General features: G+C 37.8%; 4 protein-coding genes across 6 annotated transcripts; 1 reads left to right on the top strand and 3 right to left on the bottom strand.

The window, feature by feature from the left end:
* Positions 1–26: 26 nt before the first annotated feature.
* Positions 27–2,976, bottom strand: LOC127810255 (pentatricopeptide repeat-containing protein At3g57430, chloroplastic). The gene has a single exon (XM_052349631.1). It carries the CDS (start codon positions 2,798–2,800, stop codon positions 68–70), a length of 2,733 nt encoding a protein of 910 aa, XP_052205591.1. The 5' UTR covers positions 2,801–2,976; the 3' UTR covers positions 27–67.
* Positions 2,977–3,742: 766 nt separating this feature from the next.
* Positions 3,743–5,407, bottom strand: LOC127810256 (RING-H2 finger protein ATL54-like). Its single transcript, XM_052349632.1, has one exon. The coding sequence runs from the start codon at positions 5,212–5,214 to the stop codon at positions 4,027–4,029; it is 1,188 nt and encodes a 395-aa protein (XP_052205592.1). The 5' UTR covers positions 5,215–5,407; the 3' UTR covers positions 3,743–4,026.
* Positions 5,408–7,936: 2,529 nt separating this feature from the next.
* LOC127810504 (uncharacterized) lies at positions 7,937–9,763 on the top strand. Of its 2 annotated transcripts, none has more exons than XM_052350025.1 (5): positions 7,937–8,398; positions 8,485–8,568; positions 8,726–8,808; positions 9,164–9,366; positions 9,478–9,763. In XM_052350025.1, exons 1-5 carry the CDS (start codon positions 8,172–8,174, stop codon positions 9,568–9,570), a joined length of 690 nt encoding a protein of 229 aa, XP_052205985.1. In that variant the 5' UTR covers positions 7,937–8,171; the 3' UTR covers positions 9,571–9,763. The 2 variants fall into 2 exon arrangements, with proteins under 2 accessions (XP_052205985.1, XP_052205984.1); XM_052350024.1 differs by having other exon boundaries at positions 8,485–8,571; positions 9,478–9,762.
* A 1,282-nt stretch (positions 9,764–11,045) lies between these two features.
* Positions 11,046–16,268, bottom strand: LOC127810503 (bifunctional riboflavin biosynthesis protein RIBA 1, chloroplastic-like). Of its 2 annotated transcripts, XM_052350023.1 has the most exons (8): positions 16,040–16,268; positions 15,389–15,751; positions 14,538–14,925; positions 14,200–14,421; positions 13,487–13,809; positions 13,216–13,345; positions 12,388–12,684; positions 11,046–11,652 (listed from the first exon to the last, which is right to left on the bottom strand). In XM_052350023.1, exons 3-8 carry the CDS (start codon positions 14,883–14,885, stop codon positions 11,407–11,409), a joined length of 1,566 nt encoding a protein of 521 aa, XP_052205983.1. In that variant the 5' UTR covers positions 14,886–14,925; positions 15,389–15,751; positions 16,040–16,268; the 3' UTR covers positions 11,046–11,406. The 2 variants fall into 2 exon arrangements, with proteins under 2 accessions (XP_052205983.1, XP_052205982.1); XM_052350022.1 differs by lacking the exon at positions 15,389–15,751.
* Positions 16,269–23,888: the final 7,620 nt, after the last annotated feature.

Raw genomic sequence — 23,888 nt, 5'->3', positions numbered from 1 at the left:
CTTTGATATGATTTACCCCCAAAATCTCATATCATGTTCAGAAATGAATTTGATTTTGGATTAGTTTTCACCAATAATCTCCACAAGAACAAGTGCCATCCCTGAAGTGATGGAACCTCCTCACGTCCCTCACAATAATCTCTCTTCCCTCAATCTTTGATATAAACTTAGTGGCAACGTGACAGTCGTTACAAACTCTGAGGTTCTTGGCAACTCTTATGGTGGTGCCTGGAGGAGTATTAAGGATTCCAAATGCTATAGCCAGTTTCTCACTGTGTCCACAAAGCAGATTTTCCTTCTCCTCTTCGTCCACATTCTGAAGGACACAAGAAGTATCAGGAACATAGCCATCTTTTCTCATACTCTCTGACAATGTCTCCAGGAAGAGGTAGAGCTTCTGGCTTTGAGGGTGCAAAACGTCCCTGGCTTTGAACTTGTGTACTCCGCCATCTAACTCAATCCAACTGCAGCCCGGTTCTTTTCTTACGCCAATTTCCTTCATCTTGTTTCGCACCTCTGTTGCTTTATCCCAAAACCTGGCGGATGAGTAGATGTTAGATAGTAGAACATAGTGGCTAGCTACGTTTGGCTCCAACTGAAGGAGATTTCTGGCTGCTATTTCCCCAATTTGAACGTTCTGGTGGATCCGACATGCACCAAGCAAGCTACTCCAGGCACCTACCTTGTCGAATTCAGCAGGCATGGCACAGACAAATTCGTATGCTTGCTGCAGTTGGCCAGCTCGACCAAGTAAGTCAACAACACAAGCATAGTGTTCTGCTGTGGGTTCAATTCCATAGTCATCTTTCATTCTATGGAAAAGGTTTAGCCCCTCATTCACCAATCCAGAGTGACTGCATGCTGCAAAAATTGTAATAAATGTAACTTCATTCGGCTTGACTTTCTGGCCCCTCTGTCCTTCTGCCCCCATACCTTCAAAAAAAAGTTTCAAAGCTTCCTCTCCCTTCCCATGCATCCCATAAGCCATAATGATAACGTTCCATGTGATGACATTTCTAATTGGCATGCCTTCAAATGCTCTCCTAGATAAGTTCAAGCAACCACATTTTGCATACATGTCGACTAATGCACTTCCAACTGCAACATCAGATGCCAAAATGTGTCTGAAAGCATAGGCATGGATCTCTTTTCCCTTTGCAAGTGCAGCCAGAGCAGCACAACCAGGAAGAATCGTCATGAGTGTTATTGCATTCGGTTTGTAGGGAATGTTTCCTTCACCCACAATGTCATCATTCTTCCTTTTCTTTGTCTCATCGACTCTTTGCATCTCATTTAGCAGCATAAGGGCGTTCTCATGGCATTCAGAAATCACATAAGCCGTGATTATTGTATTCCAAGATACTATATCCCTAGTCTCCATACTGTCAAATATATGTCTTGATACTTCTAACTTCCCTATCCTCGCGTACATGTCCATAAGTGCATTTTGCACATACCGATCTGTCCCAAAACCCAACTTCACCACATATCCATGCATGCCTTCTTTGTCAGAGAAAGCGTCACAGTCCACACAAGCTGGCAAAACACTTGCCATTGTAGTGGTGTTAGGAAAAAGCCCTGAGACCTCCACCATTTCCATGAAGAGTGTTAAGGCCTTCTCATTGAAATCATTTTGCGCATAGCCAGCAAGCATAGCATTCCATAACCCAAGTCGCCTCTCTAAGATGCCATCAAAAACCCTACGGCCACTTTCAACCTGCTTGCAATTGCAGTACATGTCAACTAAAGCACTGCCCACAAAAGAATTCCCAATCAGTTTGTGATTTCTCAAGGCATATGCATGAATTTCCCTCCCCAAATCTAACAACTCCAAATGGGAGCATGCGGGAAGAACGCTTGCAATTGTGACTCCATCTGGGTCGACTCCTTCAAGAACCATGAGACGCAAGAACACCAAAGCTTCAAGAAAACGATCACTTTGTGAAAACGAACTTATCATGGTATTCCAAGAAACCAAGTCGTGGCCTGCAAATAACTTAAATATAGCTTTTGAGTCGCTCACTCTTCCTAGTTTGGCATACATAGCCATCAAGGCGTTGTTTGTAAACGTTTTTCGATCATCTACTCTCAAACTATATCCATGGACTTGCTTTCCAAGTCGCAACCCGTCCTGTTTGCTTAAATTGGAACATGTTAGCGTTAGACTCACCAAGGTAAACGAGCTCGGCTCCACTCCGTCTGACTGCATTGCGCGGAACGCGTCTATTGCAAGCTCCCATTCCTCAAACTGACACAATGCCCCTATCATCGAGTTCCAAGAAACCTGATCTCTGTGAGGAATTCTTTCAAACACCTTGAACACATCGCCAATATATCCACATTTCCCGTACATATTGAGCAGGGTATTGGCCACAGTCACCGACGAAGAGCTGTAGCCAAGTTTAACAGCAGCAGCATGAATTTGCTTCCCGCAATTGAAGTCTTGAATGCCGGTGGCGGCCTTCAAGACGGCCGGGAATGCAAAATTGTTGGGTTGGGTACCGGCCACTGTCATTGCAATGTAGGTGGAAATGGCTTCGTGAAAATGATTGGACCGGGTCTGAGACCGAAGTTGTTCGATCCATGAAGCAGTTGAGCGTGACTCGTTTCTGGGTTTTGGAGAGGTTCCGGTGGAGAAGCGAGGGTCAGTACTAATAGCAATAGTAGCAGCGGCGGAGGTGGTTGTGGTGGGTTGAAGACTCTGGTTTTGGACCAATCCTGCTCTCTGATTCCGAAGGGAAGGGGCGGCTTGTGATTGTGAAGGAAGGGGAACTGAGATAGGAGATAGAGAAGAAGACATCGCTAGTTATTGCAGCCAGATGACTGCACGGACTTCAGAGCTTTTACATCGGAGGCGCATCATCTCATCTTCTAATAACAAGACCCGCCATTACGGATAACACTCGCACTGACATTTTGACAGATTTGAGGATACAACATCAGAACGTAGTTTTTATCAAATTAAATTTAATCTTGAATTAAAAACTATGTATTTACGCGATTACCTTTGTGGGTTTTTGCAATAATTGTAATTGATTTGAGGAAAAATTTGTTTTACTCCAAATTTTAATAAAAAAAAATTAGGGCAAGAATGATCTGATGATAATGTTTTTAAGAATAATGCTAATTATTACTCCTAAGATAATATCTTCATAGGATTATTGGATAGTTTATACAACTTCATTAAAGCTTATATTAGAACGTAAACATTGCTTGTTTGGAGTGCATAAATCAAGAAAAAAATAGTGGCTGTGAATTCACACCATTTATAAAAGAAGGAACTTTATTGTTATAATCCTAATCCAACTGATCAGAAGCATTCAGTTCCGGTCTGATAAATTTTTGTTTTCATCTCTATGAGTGGATTTGCAAGAACTGATGAGGAGCACACTCTATGGAGCAATTTCGGGGGTGACCCAAAGCGATGATGCTGCCCGGAACTTTTGGACCCCAGTAGATTACATCCTTAATAAACATTGCTTGATCCATCCAGACAAACAAAGCAGCTCACCAGACCCACCCTTAATTATTTGAAGAAGCAGTTGGATCAACCCTGTTAACTCAAGGCCTTTCATCAGAGCAAGCCCCTTCTAACTGCATGATAGGCCTTTCTTCTATCTTTTAAGTCTAAGATGGAACAGATCAGAAACAGCAAACCCATGTGCCTAAATGGGACATGGATAAAATTTTAATTTTTATCCCTGAACTGTCTTGCATCTAATGCGATGGCTATGCATGTACATAACCCAACATACGGTGACCATCTTGATCAATTCGAAAGAACAAGAATGTTTAACTACACTTTGTTCATCCACTTTAGGAACCTGAAATTGCAGAAAGACGAGATACATTTGGCTGACTACCATTTTATGCATCAGCCACTCACTGTCCATATGTTATATAATTCATTAATTACACATTTATGTATGCAAGAGGTAAGTAGTAACCTGTGGAAAACTCTCAGGCTTGTCGAGAGCTCCAGCATTGGTGGGACAAAACAGAAAGTAAAAGAGCACGAATAGAGCTTCAGGAGGAACGAAGATTAAGCGAGTTCCGGGCTCGGCTATTCCTTGAGAGCAAAATCTTGCCACCGCAAGACGTGGATCTCTTCATCAAAGTAGGCTCTTTCTGTGATGAAGATAAAGATCTCCCAATTGAGGAACTTCCCACTAATCCAAGCAAGTTCCCATTTGCATCGGGCTTCTTGGCAAGATTAATGCCCTTATTCTCCTCGTTCTTCCCAGCTATTGCAGCACTGATCATCGTAGCAGCCACAAAATCCATGGAAACCGACCTTCTCACTGGTTGAACCTCTTCCATGAGATCATCTTTGGAAGTTTCTTGCCTGTTTTCTCCACTCTCAACACGGAATTCTCCTTCTCCCTCCTCTGTTTCGATCCTCAATTCGCCACTCCTCTCCGGGATCACCGCTGGAGTTTCCTCCCCGAGAACTGACGAAACACCCGCCGTTGTTGGCGGCGGCGGCAATCCGGCGGGGTTAGTGACGATTCCGGCGCGGCACATGGGACAATTGGTGTGGGATCGGAGCCAGGTGTCGATACAAGGGATGTGAAAGGCGTGGTTGCACTTGGGCAGCAGCCGGAGGGTCTCGTCTTCCTGAAATTCGTTCAAGCAAACAGAGCAGTCCGTGCCTTCAACAAGCCCGTCGCCTCTCTTGTACTTGACGACCGTGATTGCGCTGATGATCGACGGCTGCAACCCGACTGTACGGATGTACCATATGGGATGGTCCAGCACAGGGCCGTGGTCTTCATCGAGAAAACCGTCGAGATCAAGGGCGATTGCTTGTTCTTGTTCTTCTTCGGGCCTTGATGATCTTGATCTCCTCAGCCTCGTCCTGTCCCTGTGCTTCTTGTACATGGTGCAGAAGAAGAAGACGAAGCAAGCTGTGAAGACGACTGAAAGTGTGATGATGAGGAGGAGGTGGAAGTTGTGGGATTTGTTGGGTGAATGAGGATGAGATGGAGGACTTGGGAGAGGGTTCGAGGGTGGGCTTATAGGACTTTCACAGAATTGAACGCAAGCACCACAAACTTGAACGCAAGCACCACAAACTTGAACGCAAACAGGACAAAGGCTTCGGCACTTGTCGATCGTGAGCTTGGGAGGGTCACAACCCGGTGCACAGAGTCCTCCTGATATGTTAGTTGCAAACAATTTCCTGTGTATCACAGGATGGAAGGCGGCCGCCATGGCAGACGAGAAGAGATATGGCTATGGGGGGAGCAGGAGACAGAGAGAAAGAGAGAAAACCATTCAGCCTGCTTGACGACTGCGTAAAGATTAGGTTTAGGTTGTGGCTGGCGATGAAGCAGATGAGGTGCTTTTGGTCTTCTTCCTTCTCCCTGTTCCCTCGTCTTTGACTTTTCTGCAGCTCTTGCTTTCATGGCGGCTCCCCATATCATTTAATATTTAATAAATATAATAAAGCCATTGCTGTCTAACGTTTCCTGGACGCTATTATGGAAATTCTAATTTCCATGCATCATACATAAAGTCAAGGGTCTCAAAGGATACGATTTCTTAATTTAGGTGATAATACAAAAGGATAGATATTTTAGTAAATTAAAGTATATCTAAAATATATTTTTTTTTATCCAATTTAACTGGGGTTTGGTCAACCCATGTTTCTGGTCCAGTGAATCAAAGATATCTAAAATATTATTTCTTGAAACAATATTAAGTGAGCAAAAAATGTGGGTAATAATCTATTTCTATTTAAAAACAATTTAAGTTTAGTAGACTAAAGTTCAAGTTTGGTCTAATCAAACTCTTTAGAACATTTTAAGTATCCTTTTAAGAACCAATTTAGTCCATCAAACCAATGGGGTTAATCAACTAAATGTTCTCATAATTAAAATCACTAATTTTTCGTATTTACCTTCAAATAAATAGTGTTAACCGATTAAAAAGAGACAGAATTTATATCTCATTTTTTTATACACTTAGTCTAATCAATCAAATACAAGTTATGATTGATCAAATGATCTTAGTGTATTTTAAGACCATATGAAAAAGCCCAATTAGTTGATCAAAAATACTCTTTTATTGACCAGATCATCATAAAATGCTTTTTATTTTCTTCAAGAAAGAAATTTGGTTGACCGTTACCTGTCTAATGATTTTCATCTAAAAAAATTTAACTAATTTTTCTCTTTTCCTTATTAGTGTTCTCAGTTACAACTTTTCTAAGGCCCTTCTACCTTATTTTTCTTAAAGTTAAACATATTTCCTCTTTTGTAACACAAGACAAAAACTAATTTCCCTCTCTTTCATTAATGTCTTTCACTAAAGTACGATGAGACAGTCTAATACTTTCTTTTTTTTTTCTCTTTGTTCAAAATGCTATTTATTTTCAGAGTTACTCCTTTCCTTTCTAATGCTTCTTGAGGTCTTCCAAATGATATATCTCCTATGACCAACCATTTTTTATAAGGTATCACTATTTCTTTTATAGTCTACTTTGCTCTTATAAAGTGATGTTTGCCTCTTAAATACTATATATTTTCTCTTACACATCTACAATTTTTTTTTTTTCTAATGTTGCCTGTTTAATGCAATAGACAACTAGAAAGACACATTTCAAATCAATATGGCTACAACCACAAACAAAAGGACTTTAAAAGCACCTCATCTACCAACATTTGAAGTCATTTATTGAGCTATTTGTAAGTTCAAAGTTGAAGGTATTCAAGTCATTCAAGTGTAAAAGATCTATGAAAATAAAGTCCTTATTTGTTTCAAGACTAAAAGGATTGTAATTTAATTATTTATATTTTATTCACTTATATATATGAGGTGATCTAACTTTGAGAGGGATTTAAATTGCTACAATTTTGTGATCTTGTTAGCGAGACTATTTTGTTATTGAAGTTCTAGCTCTTTACAGATGATAAGAGTTATTTCTTCTATTTTTCGTAAAATTTTTTAAATTCTTACACTTGAAGAAATAGCATGTAGACTCGTAAAACCAAACTTTTATAAAAATCTTGTGTTTAATTGAAATTATTGTAACTGTCTATTTATCAGCAAATTAAATAGTATTAAACTTGTTTTAAAAGCTAATAATTTGGTCAAAATCATTTTAAAATTAAAAATCTAATTCACTCCTCTTTTTCGATTATTATTTTAGACAACAAATTTGACAATGGCTTAGAGTTGATTGCTATTAAATTCGTCTTAAGTTGAGTGCATTCGGTAGTTGTTCTAGATCTCAAGTATCTCCAAAGCCCGCTCAATCTACAAGGGCAAGGCTTGATCCCTCGATATATTTTTCAATGATCAAATTAATTTCAATACTCAAAGTACGTAAAATTTAATAATCAATATATAATAATACGTAATAAATAACATATCTCCTGAATTCGTACATTTTGGATTTAAAATATTATGAGTCAAAAAAAATTATTATTATGTCACGTGACTAACTATCTAATAACATGTTTAGCTGTGTCACCTGAATATACGTACTATTAACAAAACACCAAATCATCTCCACATATTTATTACGTGACACCTATGTGATGAAGCCTCCATTACCTGAAAAAATGATAGAAACCCCACTAAACCGGGACGAAACGCCTAGCTGCAAATTTGTTGGCGCAGTGAGTCTGTAAACCTGTTCATCTGCAGGCATTCATTGGGCTCTGTCTCACTCAACAAAACCAAATGCTCAAATATGAACGAAGAGATGGAGAGAGCACTTCATAATTATGTGTGGCCTTGGAAAGGGTTCGTAAGCTTTAGCTTGCAAGCAATACATCATGGCTTGCTCTTAGAGCTCCATATATATATATATATATATATCTGTTTTATTAGACAACAAGCTTAAGCTTTAGCTTCAAGAGAAGTAGATGTATTAATTCATATATCCATATGCATTGATATGATGCGCGCAGCAGCAAACGTACGCATCATCTCTTGGAGTGCTCGGCCCTTCTTCTCTCCATCTGCGTTTGATTTAGCGTAGGGATCACCACTCCCATTCATCAGAAATATTGCAGAATATATATGTGCTTCTACCCCATTACATATCTACACACACACTCCACAGACAGAGAGAGAGAGAGAGAGAGGCTTCCGTCGCCATAGCTCATCTTCTAGCTGGTGTGTGTATATATAGATAGATATCGATATATACGAACGCCACCATGTCCATAATGGCGAAATCATCAGCAGTCTCGTACAAGGTTCGGAGTTTGGTTACGGTTCTTTGTTGGTATCGGATTCGCAGCAGCAGGGCTAGTGGGAGTAATACTCAATCTCATCAAGGACGGTACTTGAGCTATGGCGCCCATTCCCCGCCGGAAGGTTTGAGGGTGATCTCGAGCGCCGCTACCAGAATGAACTCTGACCCTTCATCAGCTGCTGATGAAACGTACGTATATACATGAAAGATCACTGTTTACTCTATAGTGATATTTATAATGGGAAGTTGTTAATGATTCGTGATACAATTTGCAGTAGTAGTAGTACCGTGAAGATTGAAGAAGAGGACGAGGTTCAGCCATCAGTCCCACAACCACCTCCTAAAACCAGCTTTTCAACGTGGTTTAGTTTTATGTTTAAACTTAAATTACCTCATATTCCATTCAATTCATTAATGTTTACTGTATAGATATATATGGGCATGTCTGTGTGTTTAGTTTTAAGGGAAAATCTAATTAAGAAAACTTTCCACATTTCTTTGATGCTCTATTTGCAGGATAAAATGGCTTCTGGCTTCTATGTTGTCCTTGGCATTGCCATTCTTGAAGAAAAACTGGGCCAATTTCTTGTTGATAGAAGGTACGTATTCCCAGATGGACTTCCTCATTCTTATCCACATTTTTAAGCCATTAATTCTTGCAAGCAAAGGAAATTAACGCCAATGCCGTGTTAGACCCCATTTGGGCCACGTCGGCCTTTCTGTCGGGCTACCCAAATTGGCAGCCCATTCCCAATCAGTTGATATAAAGAAGTTTATAATTCACGCTCTTTGTAAAAATACCTAAATTATGCATAAATTTGGAGGATTAGACCTAAAGATTAAAAAAAAAAAAAAAAACCAACAAAGACAACCACTGATAATTGTCTAATTTATTTTACATAAATCATCAATGACACCTTATCTTATATTTCCATTGAAAATGTGGGTGGTTAGGGGAGGTGGAAGGGGTGGTTGAAGAGGCTGAAATGGTGGCAGAGGTGGTGGAAAAGGTTGCGACTACGACGGAAAAGATATCGGCAGAGGTGGTGTGTACGTTTCCAGATAATGCCAAACTGAAGGAAGCTGCTTTACTGATAGAACACGCATCTAGCGTCACTGCCAAGGATGCCGAACACACAAAAGATTTCATTCACAAGGTATTGGCTCTTTCTCTCATTCACTTCGATTTCTCCTCCCCATGTTACTTTGACAAAGTCAATAATCGTGCATTTGGTAGCAAGAGTGAAAGAATTACCTTGGTTTTACAGGTTGAGGAGTTGAAGCATGACCTGACGGACATGGGCACGATTGTTGAGCCTGTTATTGATAACATCATAGCTAAGCAGCACCATGGGAAATAGCAGGAAACAACCATATTATCTGCACAAACCTTTTGTAACATTCTTCCGATATTGAAAATTGGACCCTGATTACAAATAAGCTCCTGGGTGCTTGATGAAATGTGTAATAATTTGCTGGATTTTGTTTAATTAACTTAACAATGCAGTAATGCAATGAAGCAAAACTGGCAGAAAACAGGAATAAAGGTCACCCAATTCAAGCATCAAGGTGATAGGAATATTCTTACTTGGGAATTACCAAAATACCTCAATTTGAAGGTTTCTAGAGGCATCTCATGTCCCAGAATATTCATATCTAAACGTGGGTCTAACCTGACCCTGAAAAAATACTAGACCTACAAAACTAGATCCGGTAGAATCCAGGCCCAGGTCTCTACTTGTCCATACCGACTCATGAGCTGAAATTTGACCATTCATATAACACAATCATAACCTCCTCCCACTTTATAGTATGTCTATATAAAGGTGTGAATTTTAAAAAATAAGTATCCTATATATTAAGCAGCATTACATATTGATTGTTTAAGATTTATCTCGGATACTAAGGCTGACTTGACTGTTAGAAAACATACTGGGGATCAAGCCTTGCCTTTCCAGGTCAAGCAGGTTTTGGACGCTCTTGGGACGAGAGGAACTGCTACCAGGCACACTCGGTCTAATATGGATTTGGTGGTGACTGACTCCGACCATCTGTGTACTCTAACACTAATCCATCCGTTCATATTACCTCTTCTCTCATATGTACTCATCTGGAATAACTAGAACAGATTTCTTTTTTTCCCCCTTCCTTTTTCACAAAAGATGCTCATTTAAAAACACAATTATAATCATTACAAGTAATTTTAATGACGCCGCAGCATAGATTGGTTGTCCTTAGAAACACACGAATGTACCATCCCTAGGAATGGATTTTCTGCATTCTTCTTAGTGACAGCAGACAGCCAGCAGATCAGCCAAACTACAGTTGGGCGACATTTCCTTTTATGTATATGGCGCTTGAAAGAAAAAAAAGACAAATTTCAAAGTACTAAAAAGAGTTCTATATTTGCTTGATAGGATACATCACCTCTTCTCCTTCTGCCTACCCAGATGATCTGTTTGGCTCCTAGTTTTGGGTGGTGTGAACATGTCTTGTCTCTAGTTCACTTTCATTCCTCTGGCATAAGACACCCTTATGATGTTCTATATAGAGGCTTATTACGGGAAAACACACAGGCACATACACACAAATGTTACTATGCTCTCAGTAGCAGCAAGGCACGGTATTCAATCTACCATTGCATTATCACCTTCTTACTACAGGTAGCAAAAAGATATGAAGAACAAAATAGCTCAAAAATTTCACAACTATTAAGAGTCAATAGCCAGAAGCCAGCAGCTATCGCCATTTTGATCATTCTTCTTCTTTTTCTTTTTGACTAAATCAATACATGGTTTCCATTTGTCACATAATTCATGAAACCAAACACCCAAAATTAACAGATTAAAGGGTATTGAATTATAAGAATATGAGCTGTAACATTTTTTTCTTTTCACCTCACTGAATTCACTACAATGTCATATATAAATCCAACATCATCATCTGTTTCCTGAAACATTGCTTTAAGTGATCAGTAAAGCCACTGAAACTAGCTATGTGCTATATATTTTGTGCAACCAACATTTCTCAAAGAATTGTATATCAAAATCCCAGCCGAAACTTTCATCACAAATTTTGGTCATTCTGTAGTTCAAGAGAAAGCATATCTAGCTTCAAAAGAATGAAATTGCTTTAAGTAATCAGGTATATTGAGTTTCTGGATCTTGGAGGCACAGCTATGTTCAAAAAGCATCAGTCTAACAGTCAGATCCCGGATTACCATTTCCATTGATGATACCGCTAGGACGGCCAATGAGTTCTGCACCATATATGTGGCCCATTTTAGCACGTTTTGTCTCCAGGTATCTTTTGTTGTCCTTGGTAATCGGGGTGAAAAGGGGGACCCTCCCTGAAAGCATCAAACCATAGCCCTTGAGTCCACTGTATTTTGCAGGGTTGTTTGTCATCAACTTTATTGTTCGAACCCCAAGATCTCTTAGTATCTGCAATTATGAAGACGCAAAAGCAATTTAATAATCCATTTTTAATGGAACAGAAGTAAACTATATATAGTAGAACCAAGCTTTAAGCTCTTCCAGTTGTGCCAAATATTATAAGAATAGAAACTGTTTTATTTTGATTCTTGATCTAGTACTGATACTTCTACAAGTGTCGGAGACAATCAAAATAGAACCTCTTTAACATTATTCTGTCATCCATATCCATTCACTCCATGGTAATTTTAACTTTTCCTCCCATTAACTCATAAGATGGCCAGAGAAGATTAAAGATAGTAACCGTAACTGATGAGTTCTAACTGTAATTACTGGGGCCTAAAACAAACCCATGATAACAACATCATCCATACTCCAATTTAAGCATAAGAGATCGTGTCTTAATAGGTCAACGCTAGAACACATGCGAGACAGCTGACAGATGCTTTCCAGACTTCTAATTTTTGTTTTTTAGTCTATAAAGAAAAAAGAAAAAAAAAAAAGAGGAACTGTTCGGGCAGTTGAAGGATACATGTGTCCCAAATGAAGAGGAATGTCCATTGCCTGGCAAACAAATGAAAATATGCTCTAAGTTGATAACTCAAATATATCATCAGGCAGTACTATGCATGAATGATATCTACTCTGTAGGGTAGTGCTGTCCATCCCCCATGAGTGTGCTTGTGAGGCTTAAAATAAAAGGAAAGAATAACAACAAAAATTATCTATATCATCAGGCAATACCTGTGCACCAATGCCATACTCTCTTGAATCAACAGGCAAACCCAGCTCCTCATTGGCTTCCACAGTATCACGCCCATCATCCTGTAGGTTATAAGCACGAAGCTTGTGCCCCAAACCAATACCCCTCCCTTCATGACCACGAAGATATACCAGCACGCCCCTACCAGCAGCCTCAATCTGTTGCATTGCAAGGGCCAGTTGGCTCCCACAGTCGCATCTGGCTGATCCAAATATATCTCCTGTGAGGCACTCTGAATGTACCCTCACAAGAATGTCCTGCCCATCCCCAACATCACCCTGATGACACCAAAAGATCTTGTTAAAATGGCTCCTAAATTCCTAGAATAATGCTAGTCCACGTGCTTATTCTTTTTCCCTTCAAGTCAATAATGTTTCTAAAATTGATTATATCAGGAAATAGTAGTAAAGAGTGTCATGGTTTTTCTGAGAAGGAAACAACAATTGTTGGAAAATCATCTGCAAATGGGAAAAGACTAAATGAGTTGAAAGTCTATAGACTTTAGTCACTTGACAAGCACAGGCTCTCTACTTTGCTAGTGAAAACTCAGCTGGATTGCTTTTTCAAGTTTCACACTGTACCCAAAAAAGAAATGCAGAGCAGAATCTCCTACGCCCAACCCACACAACAGAAAAACTTAAGAAAGACTCTATAAGCAGCAAAGCAACCATGAGCATGACTGCTCTTGAATGGTCTACTGATCACCCAAATTAGTTTGGAGTTGCAGTACAAACAAAATGTCAACCATCTGAAATAAAGTCATATTGAAATGAGTTTCAATAACGTAAAACATCGTTTGGTAGTCTCACCTTGACCATAGCGATATGCTCAATCCCATCCAAAACTGACCTATAACAGTAGGCTCTGAAAGGCCCCCATGTAGTAGGTATTCTTGCAGCAGAAGAAAGTTCCACTAATTTATCTCTCTTCCTCCTATACCTGCCAATTGTAAGCCATATTTGAGCCATTTCTTCCTACATTTACAATCCAATGTATTCACGATATATAAACTTTGATGAAACAAGTTCACCACAGATGCTTACAAAATTTGAAAAGCCTTCACTGAAAGTTATGAAGTACCTGATTAGATCAGCAATGGATACAATTTTCAAATTATGTGACTGCACAAATTGCTTAAGCTTTGGCAATCTGGCCATGGAACCATCATCATCAACAATCTCACATATAACAGCAACGGGGTCAAGCCCAGCTAGCATGGCAAGATCAACAGATGCTTCTGTATGCCCAGCTCTTTTCAGAACACCACCCTCCCTATACTTTAATGGAAATATATGGCCAGGGCGGTTAAAATCCTCAGGCTTTGAATCTTTGGATGCAAGAGCTAATACCGTTGTTGCTCTATCATGAGCTGACACCCCTGTCGTTGTACCATGTTTTGCATCCTGCAGTACCATTTATTGTTATATAAGAATATGCATAACCAGATGCAGACACACATACTACAGGTAAAAATTTAAGCAAACCACTTTGAAAAGGGAATTTGAGCTTTTCAAAAGTTCTATTGTAGCCCTTGTCATTGTCAGCAAAAATCCATGTAAGTTCCGCACTCTTGCTGAATGCCAAAGCAGTTTCATCCTTAAACACAACATTTCTAAGCAAGTATATACAACAACTAGAAAATTTTAGAACTTTTTGAAATTATAATTTACTTCAAGTGTGATGTGACACTGTTTTTGTATCGATAAAAATGCCCCCAAAAACTGAAATGAGAGGGAAAAGTCCATGGCATTAAGAAATAAATCACAAACCAAAAAAGGAAAAAAACGACATACCACTGACACTGTAAATGCAGTGCAAAGTTTCTCTTCATTTTCCCTTTGGTTTACCATCAAAGGAAGTTCCAACCTCTCTAGATCTTCCCCTTTCATGCTGACACAAACAATCCCAGTTCCATGCTTGACAAAAAAGGCCATTGCTTCAGGTGTGGCCATAGATGCCGCCATTATTAGATCTCCTTCATTTTCTCTATCTTCATCGTCTACAACCACTACCATCTGATATATACCCCCACTTAGTATGGAAACAATGTGTGTGTGTGTGTGTGTGTGTGTGTGTGATAGCAGAAACTGCTTTAAATTTGTAGTTCATAGAAATATACAGAGTGACCAACCTTTCCCTGGCGTATATCTTCAATTGCCTCTGGGATAGATGAGAAACCTTCAGTTGGATGGTCTAAATCAAATTCATCATCATCAGTAGGAAAACCAATAGTTGCAGGAATTGTATCTGCTACAAGTGTTCCGAATGCTACAGCATCGGGCTGTATCTCAACCTCAGCTGATAAGCCACCAATCAACGTACTGTTGGCCATCCCGGTGGCATGAAAAAGGAGGTCACCTTCTCCAGATGATAATGCAACTTTAATGTTACCTGCCTTCTTCGTCCTGGCAAATGAATTGCCTCCCAGCTGGGGGAAGGAAAATTTGGATGTGTGCCCATTACCAGAAAACACTTTCATATGGTGCAGTCCACTGAACAATTTGAAGTTTCTGAATGCTCTACAAAAACAATGCTGATGGTCAATCACAGGTTCGTATTACCAAACAGAACCAAAAAAAATTATTAAGTTGCAGCCATTCATCAAATTCTATTTCATTTTGGTAGCACAACATTCTCAAATATAATAAAGAGGGTAACCGTATACATTGGTGAAAACATTACTACAACTAACAAATGAACATAGAAGAACACAACAAGATACTGATAAAGTTTCTTAAGCTAAAATTTTCTAATCCAGACAAATATTACACATCAGATCACATTTCCAACGGAAAGCCCCTTAAGACCCTATTAAAGAAGGAGAACCTAAATGGTTCGTTCATTAACCTTATCCTTTCAATCTTTGTAGTTAGCATAGTCAAGAAACAAAAAGTTCATGATATAAAAGATCTGAGAACAGTTAAAGCAAAATTGGAAGTTCAAGTAGCTGATAGAAAACATAAAGTTGGAGGGTACCTATACCTCTAAATAGAATTAATCCCCAGACATTTATACAAACTGTGATTGTTTAAAACTTTTAGAAAAGCTAATTAAAATAGTCAAATGAAAAGTTCCTCAATGTTTTTTCTGTTTTTCACAGGATCGAAGACTCAGATGGTCCGGCAGAACCAAGGCACCCGTCAAGGTTCTTGGTTGGACAAGACGCTGTTTCTCAACGTTCGGTGTCGTAGCTAGACCAAGAGTCCTGAACATATGAGATGGATGTAGGAATGGCTTGACAATGTTCGTGACATTTTTAAGTGAGAAATTCTGATACAATCACGAAACTTTCAAAGCTTTGCCAAACCCAACTACTCTTCTAACCATTTCTCCCCAGCTGGTTTCCTGAAAAGAAAGCATGTGCCACCACTGAAATGTAAATTTCCTAAAAGTAAAAGCATAACATAATTTGGATCCGACCAAATAAGGGCAAGCTGTATCCTCAAAACTTGGCAGAGAATTAGGGATCCGAAAGGGTCAAGAAAACCCAGAAACATCAAAACCCATGTAGGTTTTGATTCAATCATCTAAGCTAAAGAATCTTCAATAAAAAAAACACAAAAAAAAAAAAATTGAAGAATATAATGCAAGTAGCTGAGAAGAAGAGGGAGATGCGATGGTAGGGAAGCTTACTTCCAATAAGGTGCTGTTGCAGGGGAAGAAATGTTTAGGGAAGCCATTGTTGAACTCCTCACCGGTTCTGCAACGCAAAAACAGATTCAAATCTCAACTTGGTATTTTCAATTGACTTCCCTTCCTGCCATCCCTCTTATAGATTGGTGGAAGGAAGCCAAACCCAGAAACAGCCAGGAAAGTTACGGGCGGTTTTGATTAGAAACATGCATCCTGAGTCAAAAAGAAAGTTTCTTCTCCCATAATATTTTTTTCTTAAGTTTCTGGATTGATTCATTGGCAGCCTTGACTCTTATTCATAAAAATCATATTTTTATAGATTACTTCCTTAAAACAAATACTTCTCGATAATAATATAGTCTTAATATGTTTACACTTACAAATAATTTATTTAAACAATTTAATATTTTGCATAAAGATATGATATCAAACGTAATCTGCATCTTAGATTACTAAAACAAATTATATTTTTATACACATGGGTCCAGCTTTAAATAAACTATTTAATAAAAATTCGTGACAAATTAAATTCTATTTATTTAGAGATGCGTGCCAGAGTACACCCAAGTCCCTATCTTTAGAATATTTATTCTACAACATGGTCTGTTCATGGCAAGAGTTTTCTATACAAATTTGTAAATAATAGATGTAGGATAAGTCGGTTCATTCTCATAATCTTTTGCCCTTGAGCTTGTATGCCCCCGTGGCCCAAACGTGGTCGAAATGGGTGGCCCATGACAACTGTGGATGAGTTTGCCCCTTACAAATCTCCCCTGTCTGCATGGTCAATGCCCTCATTGTCTCCTCCTATGTTGGCCTCTGCCAAATTCTACTACATCTTTTCTCATGTACCTCCCTTACTAATCAGGTACTCCTAAACTCTTCACTTTGGGCACGTCGCCACTTGAAAACCACTTTTGGGCACATTCGCACTTTGAAAACAATTTAGGTTGCATAGAAATAAAAATAAAAAATAAATATGAAATGAAATGAAACGAAAATAAAAAAATATTATTTTTTAAAAAATTAAAAAACAAAAATGTAGGAGAAAACACATAAATAAAAAAAATATAGACTTTTTTGTAAATATAATTTTTAATATAAAAAATTATAAAAAAATAGTTATTCAATGAAAAAATAAACATAAATTTTATAATGCATTCAAATAAATTTTTAAAAAAATTAAAAAATTTGAGTTAAAATGGAAAAAATGTCATCTCTATTTGTAAATGGAAATGCATTTCCAAAACCCATTTTTAATATTTTGCTGATATTACAAAACGGTCATGAAAAGTTTCTAAAATTACAAAAGTAGCCCGTAAAAATTTCTAGACATTTTGAAAATGAAAACGTTTTTGAAAATATCGAAATGACACTCTTAAGAAGTTTTCGTACATCATAGGCAACTATGGTACAATTGCACTAGTCGAAGCTCTTCTAGTCAATATTCATTTTGTAGACAACTAGTTCCATTTTTCGTCTTCTTTATGGACTTAATAAAGGGCTACCACCATAGCTTGGGGAGTCTCACAGTCTGGTTAGGGCATCAAGTGTGGCATTAAGGCTCGTCTACATCTCACCACTAAGTAAGGGATATAAACAAACTAATACATTCACTACTCATGAACCAACTTGGCTTAAGATTATTAATGTTCCTTTATTAAGTAAATAAACAAATTTAAAAAAAATGTAAAGCTTATTTAATAATTAAGCCCATCTTGAACAAAAGATTGTTTAGTTCGTTTATATTCATGAACAAGTTTGTTTATAATTCATTAAAAGTCTATTTGTTTTCTCATTTAATAAAACTATATATATATATATATCATGTTTTAGGAGTTTTTTTCCCTCAAATAAAATATGTTGGTTATGTAAAAGAGATGTTAGGTTTGTTGGAGGAGATTTTAGTATTTGTAAAGAAGGTGACAAGTTGTATGGAGGAGCAATCATATCAAATATGTTTGCTTGAGAACTAAAAAAGATGTCTTGGACTTACTTGATCGAGCCTTTGTCTCTTTGGCATGCGAATCCTTTGGTTGTTGCTCTGCAATCCCCTTATCTGTCTTCATCTCCCTAGTAATCTTTGTGAATCTTTTCATCTTTCCAAGAGCACGAACCTTGCTCTAAAAACAACTTTCACAAGCAAAGTCTTAAGCCCCGAGCACCCAAGTTCCACCTACTAGAGGCAACCCTTTGTTTGGGAAAAGGCACCTCAACCCTTGTGAGATAAAGAGTTTAAAAAGACTACGGGATCAATGGCACTCTAAATGTACACCTTCTTAACAAAATTGGTGGATACCACTTTTACTTATGTGCAAGAACTCCATGTATAAGTTGTAAATAACCAATGTGGGATAGGGATCTTGTGTGCTTAGAGCTTCACCATTATGTTTTTAAAAATGACATAGACATTTCTTGACTTTATTTTACCTTGCAACACTTTTGCCTTATCATCAAAGAAGACTACTATTTCTCTCTTCTATTTCTTCCTTATTTCTTTTTTATGTCTCTTCTTAGTCAACTAAATATTCAAGTACAGATAGCTGACATTTTGTTCATGAATTATTACTCGATTAGTAAATTTCATTAATTGACTAATATATATGTTACTTGATTAACAATATTATCTTAATCGATTAATTATACAAGTTCATAGACTTGTTATTTTGTTTATGTTGTTGCTAGAATACAATAATTAAATTTATATGTCCTAGGAAACAACTTGGTAGGGCTTGGTGAGGAAGTGAGGGAAAAGGTCTATGCTGGCAAGGGGGCACTGGAAAGCAACTAGTTGGAGGATGGCTTGATCTGTTATTCGAGATAGCAAAATTCTCAAGCTTGGGCTCTATCCATTGTCCGGGGGAGCAGAAATGATGCCCTGAGTCTTCAAATGCTTTCTAGGCGAAAGGGTATTCGGGTACTAGATCTGGGTCCAAATGTCATGAACTCGAGGGGTATTTATAGGCTTCAATGGCTAAAGCCATGTGGCAATGTAGGACATATGGCATGCTGAGGTGGCCCGACTCTTCAGGTGAAAAGGCTACGAATGAAGTTGGGGAGCCTGAAGATACATTTGGGAATTAGATGTCTCAGAAGATAATCCTTCAGATAAGACTACCCTAAAAACTCTTTGGGTCTTGGGGATTCAGGATTAGCATGGAAGACTCTTCAAGATGAGTCATTGAGATTTAAGGACTTAAGGCATTTGATAAGGCTTTTCCCCCAAAACTTTTCGGAGTCATCGAGAGACTTTGCTCGAAAGGTTCTTTAGGCTTAAGGGCTAAATTGCTTAAGGGCTTAAGGCCATGGCTTCCCTAAAGACTCTTTAGACTCATTGGGAGACTTTTTCTTGGAAGACTCTTCGAGGTCTTTCTGGTCTTTGGTCTTCTTCGATATTTTTTTGGATTTTTTGTTTGAGTTTTCTAAGGTACTCCACAACAATGGTTCTCTACTCTTACCTTTGGCTGAAAGGCAAAAGAAATAGTATGATATATCCGGGTGGAATGGTTCCTGAAGATTAAAATGCAAATTGAATTGGCTTGAGTCATCGAAAAGAATCTTCGGATGATTTTGCTCACACGTGCGTGATAGTTCATCTTTCGAAGACTCAACTATAAATATAAGAAAGGTTGCATGCGAGCCATACCTAACACTTCAAATCCAAACCCATCCGAAAACTCTCATCCAGAGACACTCACCCGAAGCCTCATACAACATACATTCATACTTCATTTTACATCATAGCACCATTTTACTTTGGCATTGGAGGGCCCGCACAGGAGAATTTCCTGTGTGCCTTCTGACTATACTTGTGATACAGACCTATTCGGAGACCCCAAAGCTTAGCACATCTCAAAAACTCTCCCAACTCTCTTGGAGTCTAGTCATCCAAAGACCCCATCAACTGCCTAGTCATCCAAAAACTAGCCTACCGAAGACCCAAGTCTGCGAAGATCAAGTCTCCCAAAGACCCTTCCACCTAGAAGGCATCTGAAGACTCAGCGCATCCTTTATGCTCTCCCAAACAACAGATCGAGTTTAGCCCGAAGAATTATACTCTCTGAGATAGCGGATCAAGCCATTTTCTAGCCAGGCGCCTACTAGCACCCCCTTACCAGCACAGACCTTTTCCCTCACTTCCTCATCAGCCTTGCCAAGCTATTTTTTAGGATATATAAATTTAATTATTGTATTCCAGCAACAACAGTTTCAGATTTATTATTCGATTACAAAACATGGTTACTCGACTAATATATCAATCAATCGATTAACACTTTGATTACTTGATTAATATTATTCCAACACTTATTCGAGTAATGCACAATGAATAATCAATTAATGTGTGTATGCCCTTGTCTTTACTCAATTACAATGATAACTTAATCAAGCACAATACTTAATTAAAAATATTTCCTTACTCTCTTAAAACAATGATTACGCAACTATATAGATATGTTAGTTGAGTAATCTTTAAGCCCTAAAACATCTTACTCAATTAATAACATTCAATACTAAAGTTAGTGCAATTAGCACTCCCAAACATAATTACTCAATTACAATTTAGCTTTATTCAAGTAAAACATGTGTTAATCGATTAAGGACCAGTCTTACATGATTAATAATCTACTTTCAATTTTAAGCATATGTTTATCTATTTTGAAGCTTATGTTTCAGATTCTTTCGAACACTTTTATTATTTGTTTATCAAGCAAAAACATTCAACCTTTAAGTCTTTCATTCAATTTCCATTTAAGTGTTCATCCTTAAAGTATACATTCATTCACTCAAAGGTTTGATGTTGGTCACCTAAACATCAGGTATATATTTATAACTCATATTGCTCTTAAACCTTGAGTAATGTTGTCTCTTAAACTTGATGTGTTACTTGATTAACACATGTTTGAGAACTTAGGATATCATCTTAATTCTAAGTTTACTCTAAGGACACAAGTCTCCAAATGTCACTCCTAAGTTACATAGGATGATCCTTGAAACCCTAGAGTAACATATCCTATTGAGGTTCATTAAAGTTTTACATTTAGCTTTTCATCATCAAAAACAACCTCAACGCATCCTCAAATGTTCATTAAAGTTCTGCATTAAATATTTATCATCAAAACATTTTCAAAATCAAACTCAACAATAAAAATCATCACTTGCATTAATTGCAGACATATCCCTCACCAATATTCATTTTCTTCCATAAACTGTAAAGATTTCTAATTATAATGCCTAAATCTTTTATGCCACAACCAAGTTTCACCAATTTTAGCACGGTAAACATGTTGTGTAGACATATTAAAATTCAATGGAAAGTTATAATCTATAATTTTTACTCTTGTAATTTCATAGCCATCAACATCAAAAACAATATAGAATTCACCTTTAAAATTTAATGAGTAACCCTATTTCATCATTTTGCCCATATTTAACAGATTTTAATCTAGGATAGAAAAATGAAGAACATCTGAAATAAACTATGTACCTTCTTTAGTATCAACAACAACAGTCCCTTTGCCCCTTAGGCTGTACAAAATTTTCATTTCCTAATTTCACCTTGATTCTGTAGGATCTATCAAGTAAATTAAACATTCTAACATTATTTGTCATGTGGCTTGTGTACCCACTATCAACAAGCCATAGGTTGCTACCACGTGATTTAGAAAATGTATAATGGACATAAACAAGCATTCCTCGAGTTTGTTGAATGAATGATTCAAAACTTTTAGTTGCTGTTTTTTAGGAGCAGGTGTTTATTTGTTAGTGTCATTAAGTTAGTGGTCAGTTACATTTGGCACTAAACCTGGTCATGGGTTTGTGATCCTGTTTTTTAGCATTTTCTGTTGCTCTGTTAGCATTATTTAAGGCTTGGTGTATTGGACGTAGTTGAGACGATGAACGTTGTTATTGATCTTGCCTCTAAATATTAAATTGCAATATAGTTCCTTTCTTCATTTTTACTAACATTTGTGGTATCAGAGCTCATAACCAGGTTTCGGTTCTTTTTTTTTCCACAAGCAGGGAAAAAGAGCAGGCGAGAGAAGAATCAAAGGTGATTTTGATTTGAAGACCAATGGCAGCAAATGGCACAAATGCTTCATCTCAACCCCTTATTCCAATTTTCAAAGGGGTAAATTATCATTTTTGGAGTCTCAAGATGAAAACTCTCTTCAAGTCTCAAGAGATATGGGACTTGGTAGAAAATGGGTTTGAAGACAGGTAACCAGTCGAGCCTGCTCAACAGCCGCCAGAGAATCGTAGGCAACCAACCAAGCCCGATCAACAGCTGCGAGAGAATCGCAAGAAGGACTCCAAGGCTCTTTTCATGATCCAGCAAGCTCTTGATGATGAAATATTTCCCAGAATTGCTGCAGCAACTACTTCTCATGAGGCATGGGAGACTCTAAAGCAAGAGTATATGGGAGACAAAAAGGTGATTACTGTAAAGCTACAAACTCTCCGTCGCAATTTTGAAACATTGACTATGCAAGAAAAAGAATCTGTGCAAGAATTTTTGTCTAGGGTGTCTGGTATTGTCAATCATATGAAAAGCTATGGTGAAAAAATCAGTAATGAGACAGTTGTGTGCAAGGTTTTGAGGAGTTTAACCTCAAAATTTAATCATGTCATTGCTGCAATTGAAGAGTCAAAGGATCTGTCCACTTATTCCTTTGATGAATTGATGAGCTCTTTGTTAGCTCATGAAGATAGAATTAACAAATCATCTGAGAAGGTTGAGGAGAAGGCTTTTCAGGTGAAATGGGAGTCTTCTTTCAAAGGTAAGTCAGAAAATTTAGGAGGCCGAGGCAGAGGCAGAGGTGGATTTCGTGGACGAGGTCGTGGCGGCAGAGGTAGAGGTCAATTTGGTGACTCACGTCAATACAAGAGCTCAATCCAATGCAGATATTGCAACAAAATGGGGCACAAAGAAGCAGACTGTTGGACCAAACAGAGGGAAGAACAAAAGCAAGCAAATTTTACAGAGAACGTTGAAGAGGAGAGCAAGTTATTCATGGCCCATTTACCTATTCAAGATATGCTAAATCGCAATACAGTATGGTTTTTGGACAGTGGATGTGACTGCACTCTCACCCTGCAATTAAAACACAATAAAAATAAATCATAATAAAACTTTTATATTTTTTTTATTTTAGTGAGAGGTTTATACTCGCCAGTGTACGAGTGCAGTTGTAGTCCAAATTTAAATTTATATTTTCTGGATGAATCCAGGTCGTCCACTGAGAGATTTATTTATGGCAAAAGAAAAAGAATGTCACACACACGCACACGCATTTGGACAAATTGACAACAAGATTTTTTATGGTTTTGTTTTTAGACAACAGATACTAGAAAATAAAGTAAGGTAAAAATTGAAATAAACATTAAACGTAAAAATATGAATTTGGATAGTGCTTGAGTTAAGACAATTTCAGTACCAACCCGTTGATTCCCAAATTTTAGCATATAAGATTAGCAACATTAATTTAATTTCAGATATGAGGGTTTGTTATTAAATGCAATTAGAGATGATGATAATTCTAGGTTAAGCAATCCCCATACATGATATGCGGGATTCTAATTTAAGCAACTACCATAAATCCAATTACAATTAATATACAAAACAACTAAATTAATCATCCGGGTTTGGGTATGATAGCGTTTCCAGTTCTAGTAACTCTCATACATGGCATGAAAGCTCTAAGTTAGGCTTACGCTCCAATCCAAACCTAGTGATTTTTTAATAATTAATACACACTCATACTGAAATTTAAATTAATGTTACTTATTTAAAGCGCAGCTTTCTTTGGGAATCATTGGCATTGGACATTGTCCTTGCCTTAACCTAAGA

This window comes from Diospyros lotus, chromosome 9, assembly GCF_014633365.1.
Source record: "Diospyros lotus cultivar Yz01 chromosome 9, ASM1463336v1, whole genome shotgun sequence".
In the NCBI taxonomy this organism is placed as follows: domain Eukaryota; kingdom Viridiplantae; phylum Streptophyta; class Magnoliopsida; order Ericales; family Ebenaceae; genus Diospyros; species Diospyros lotus.
Note: the sequence above shows the minus strand (reverse complement) of the source record. Positions and strands in the feature narration are given on the sequence as shown.

Bases quoted from the DNA above. Each gene is read 5' to 3' on its own strand.
- LOC127810256 (XM_052349632.1), bottom strand. From the start codon at position 5,214: ATGGCGGCCGCCTTCCATCCTGTGATACACAGGAAATTGTTTGCAACT.
- LOC127810255 (XM_052349631.1), bottom strand. From the start codon at position 2,800: ATGTCTTCTTCTCTATCTCCTATCTCAGTTCCCCTTCCTTCACAATCA.
- LOC127810504 (XM_052350024.1), top strand. From the start codon at position 8,172: ATGTCCATAATGGCGAAATCATCAGCAGTCTCGTACAAGGTTCGGAGT. The intron at 8,399-8,484 runs GTACGTATATAC...TACAATTTGCAG, and splicing joins TCATCAGCTGCTGATGAAAC to TAGTAGTAGTACCGTGAAGA. The intron at 9,367-9,477 runs GTATTGGCTCTT...TTGGTTTTACAG, and splicing joins CAAAAGATTTCATTCACAAG to GTTGAGGAGTTGAAGCATGA.
- LOC127810503 (XM_052350022.1), bottom strand. From the start codon at position 16,086: ATGGCTTCCCTAAACATTTCTTCCCCTGCAACAGCACCTTATTGGAA. The intron at 12,685-13,215 runs GTGAGACTACCA...TGGTGTCATCAG, and splicing joins AGCATATCGCTATGGTCAAG to GGTGATGTTGGGGATGGGCA. The intron at 11,653-12,387 runs GTATTGCCTGAT...TCATAATTGCAG, and splicing joins AGTATGGCATTGGTGCACAG to ATACTAAGAGATCTTGGGGT.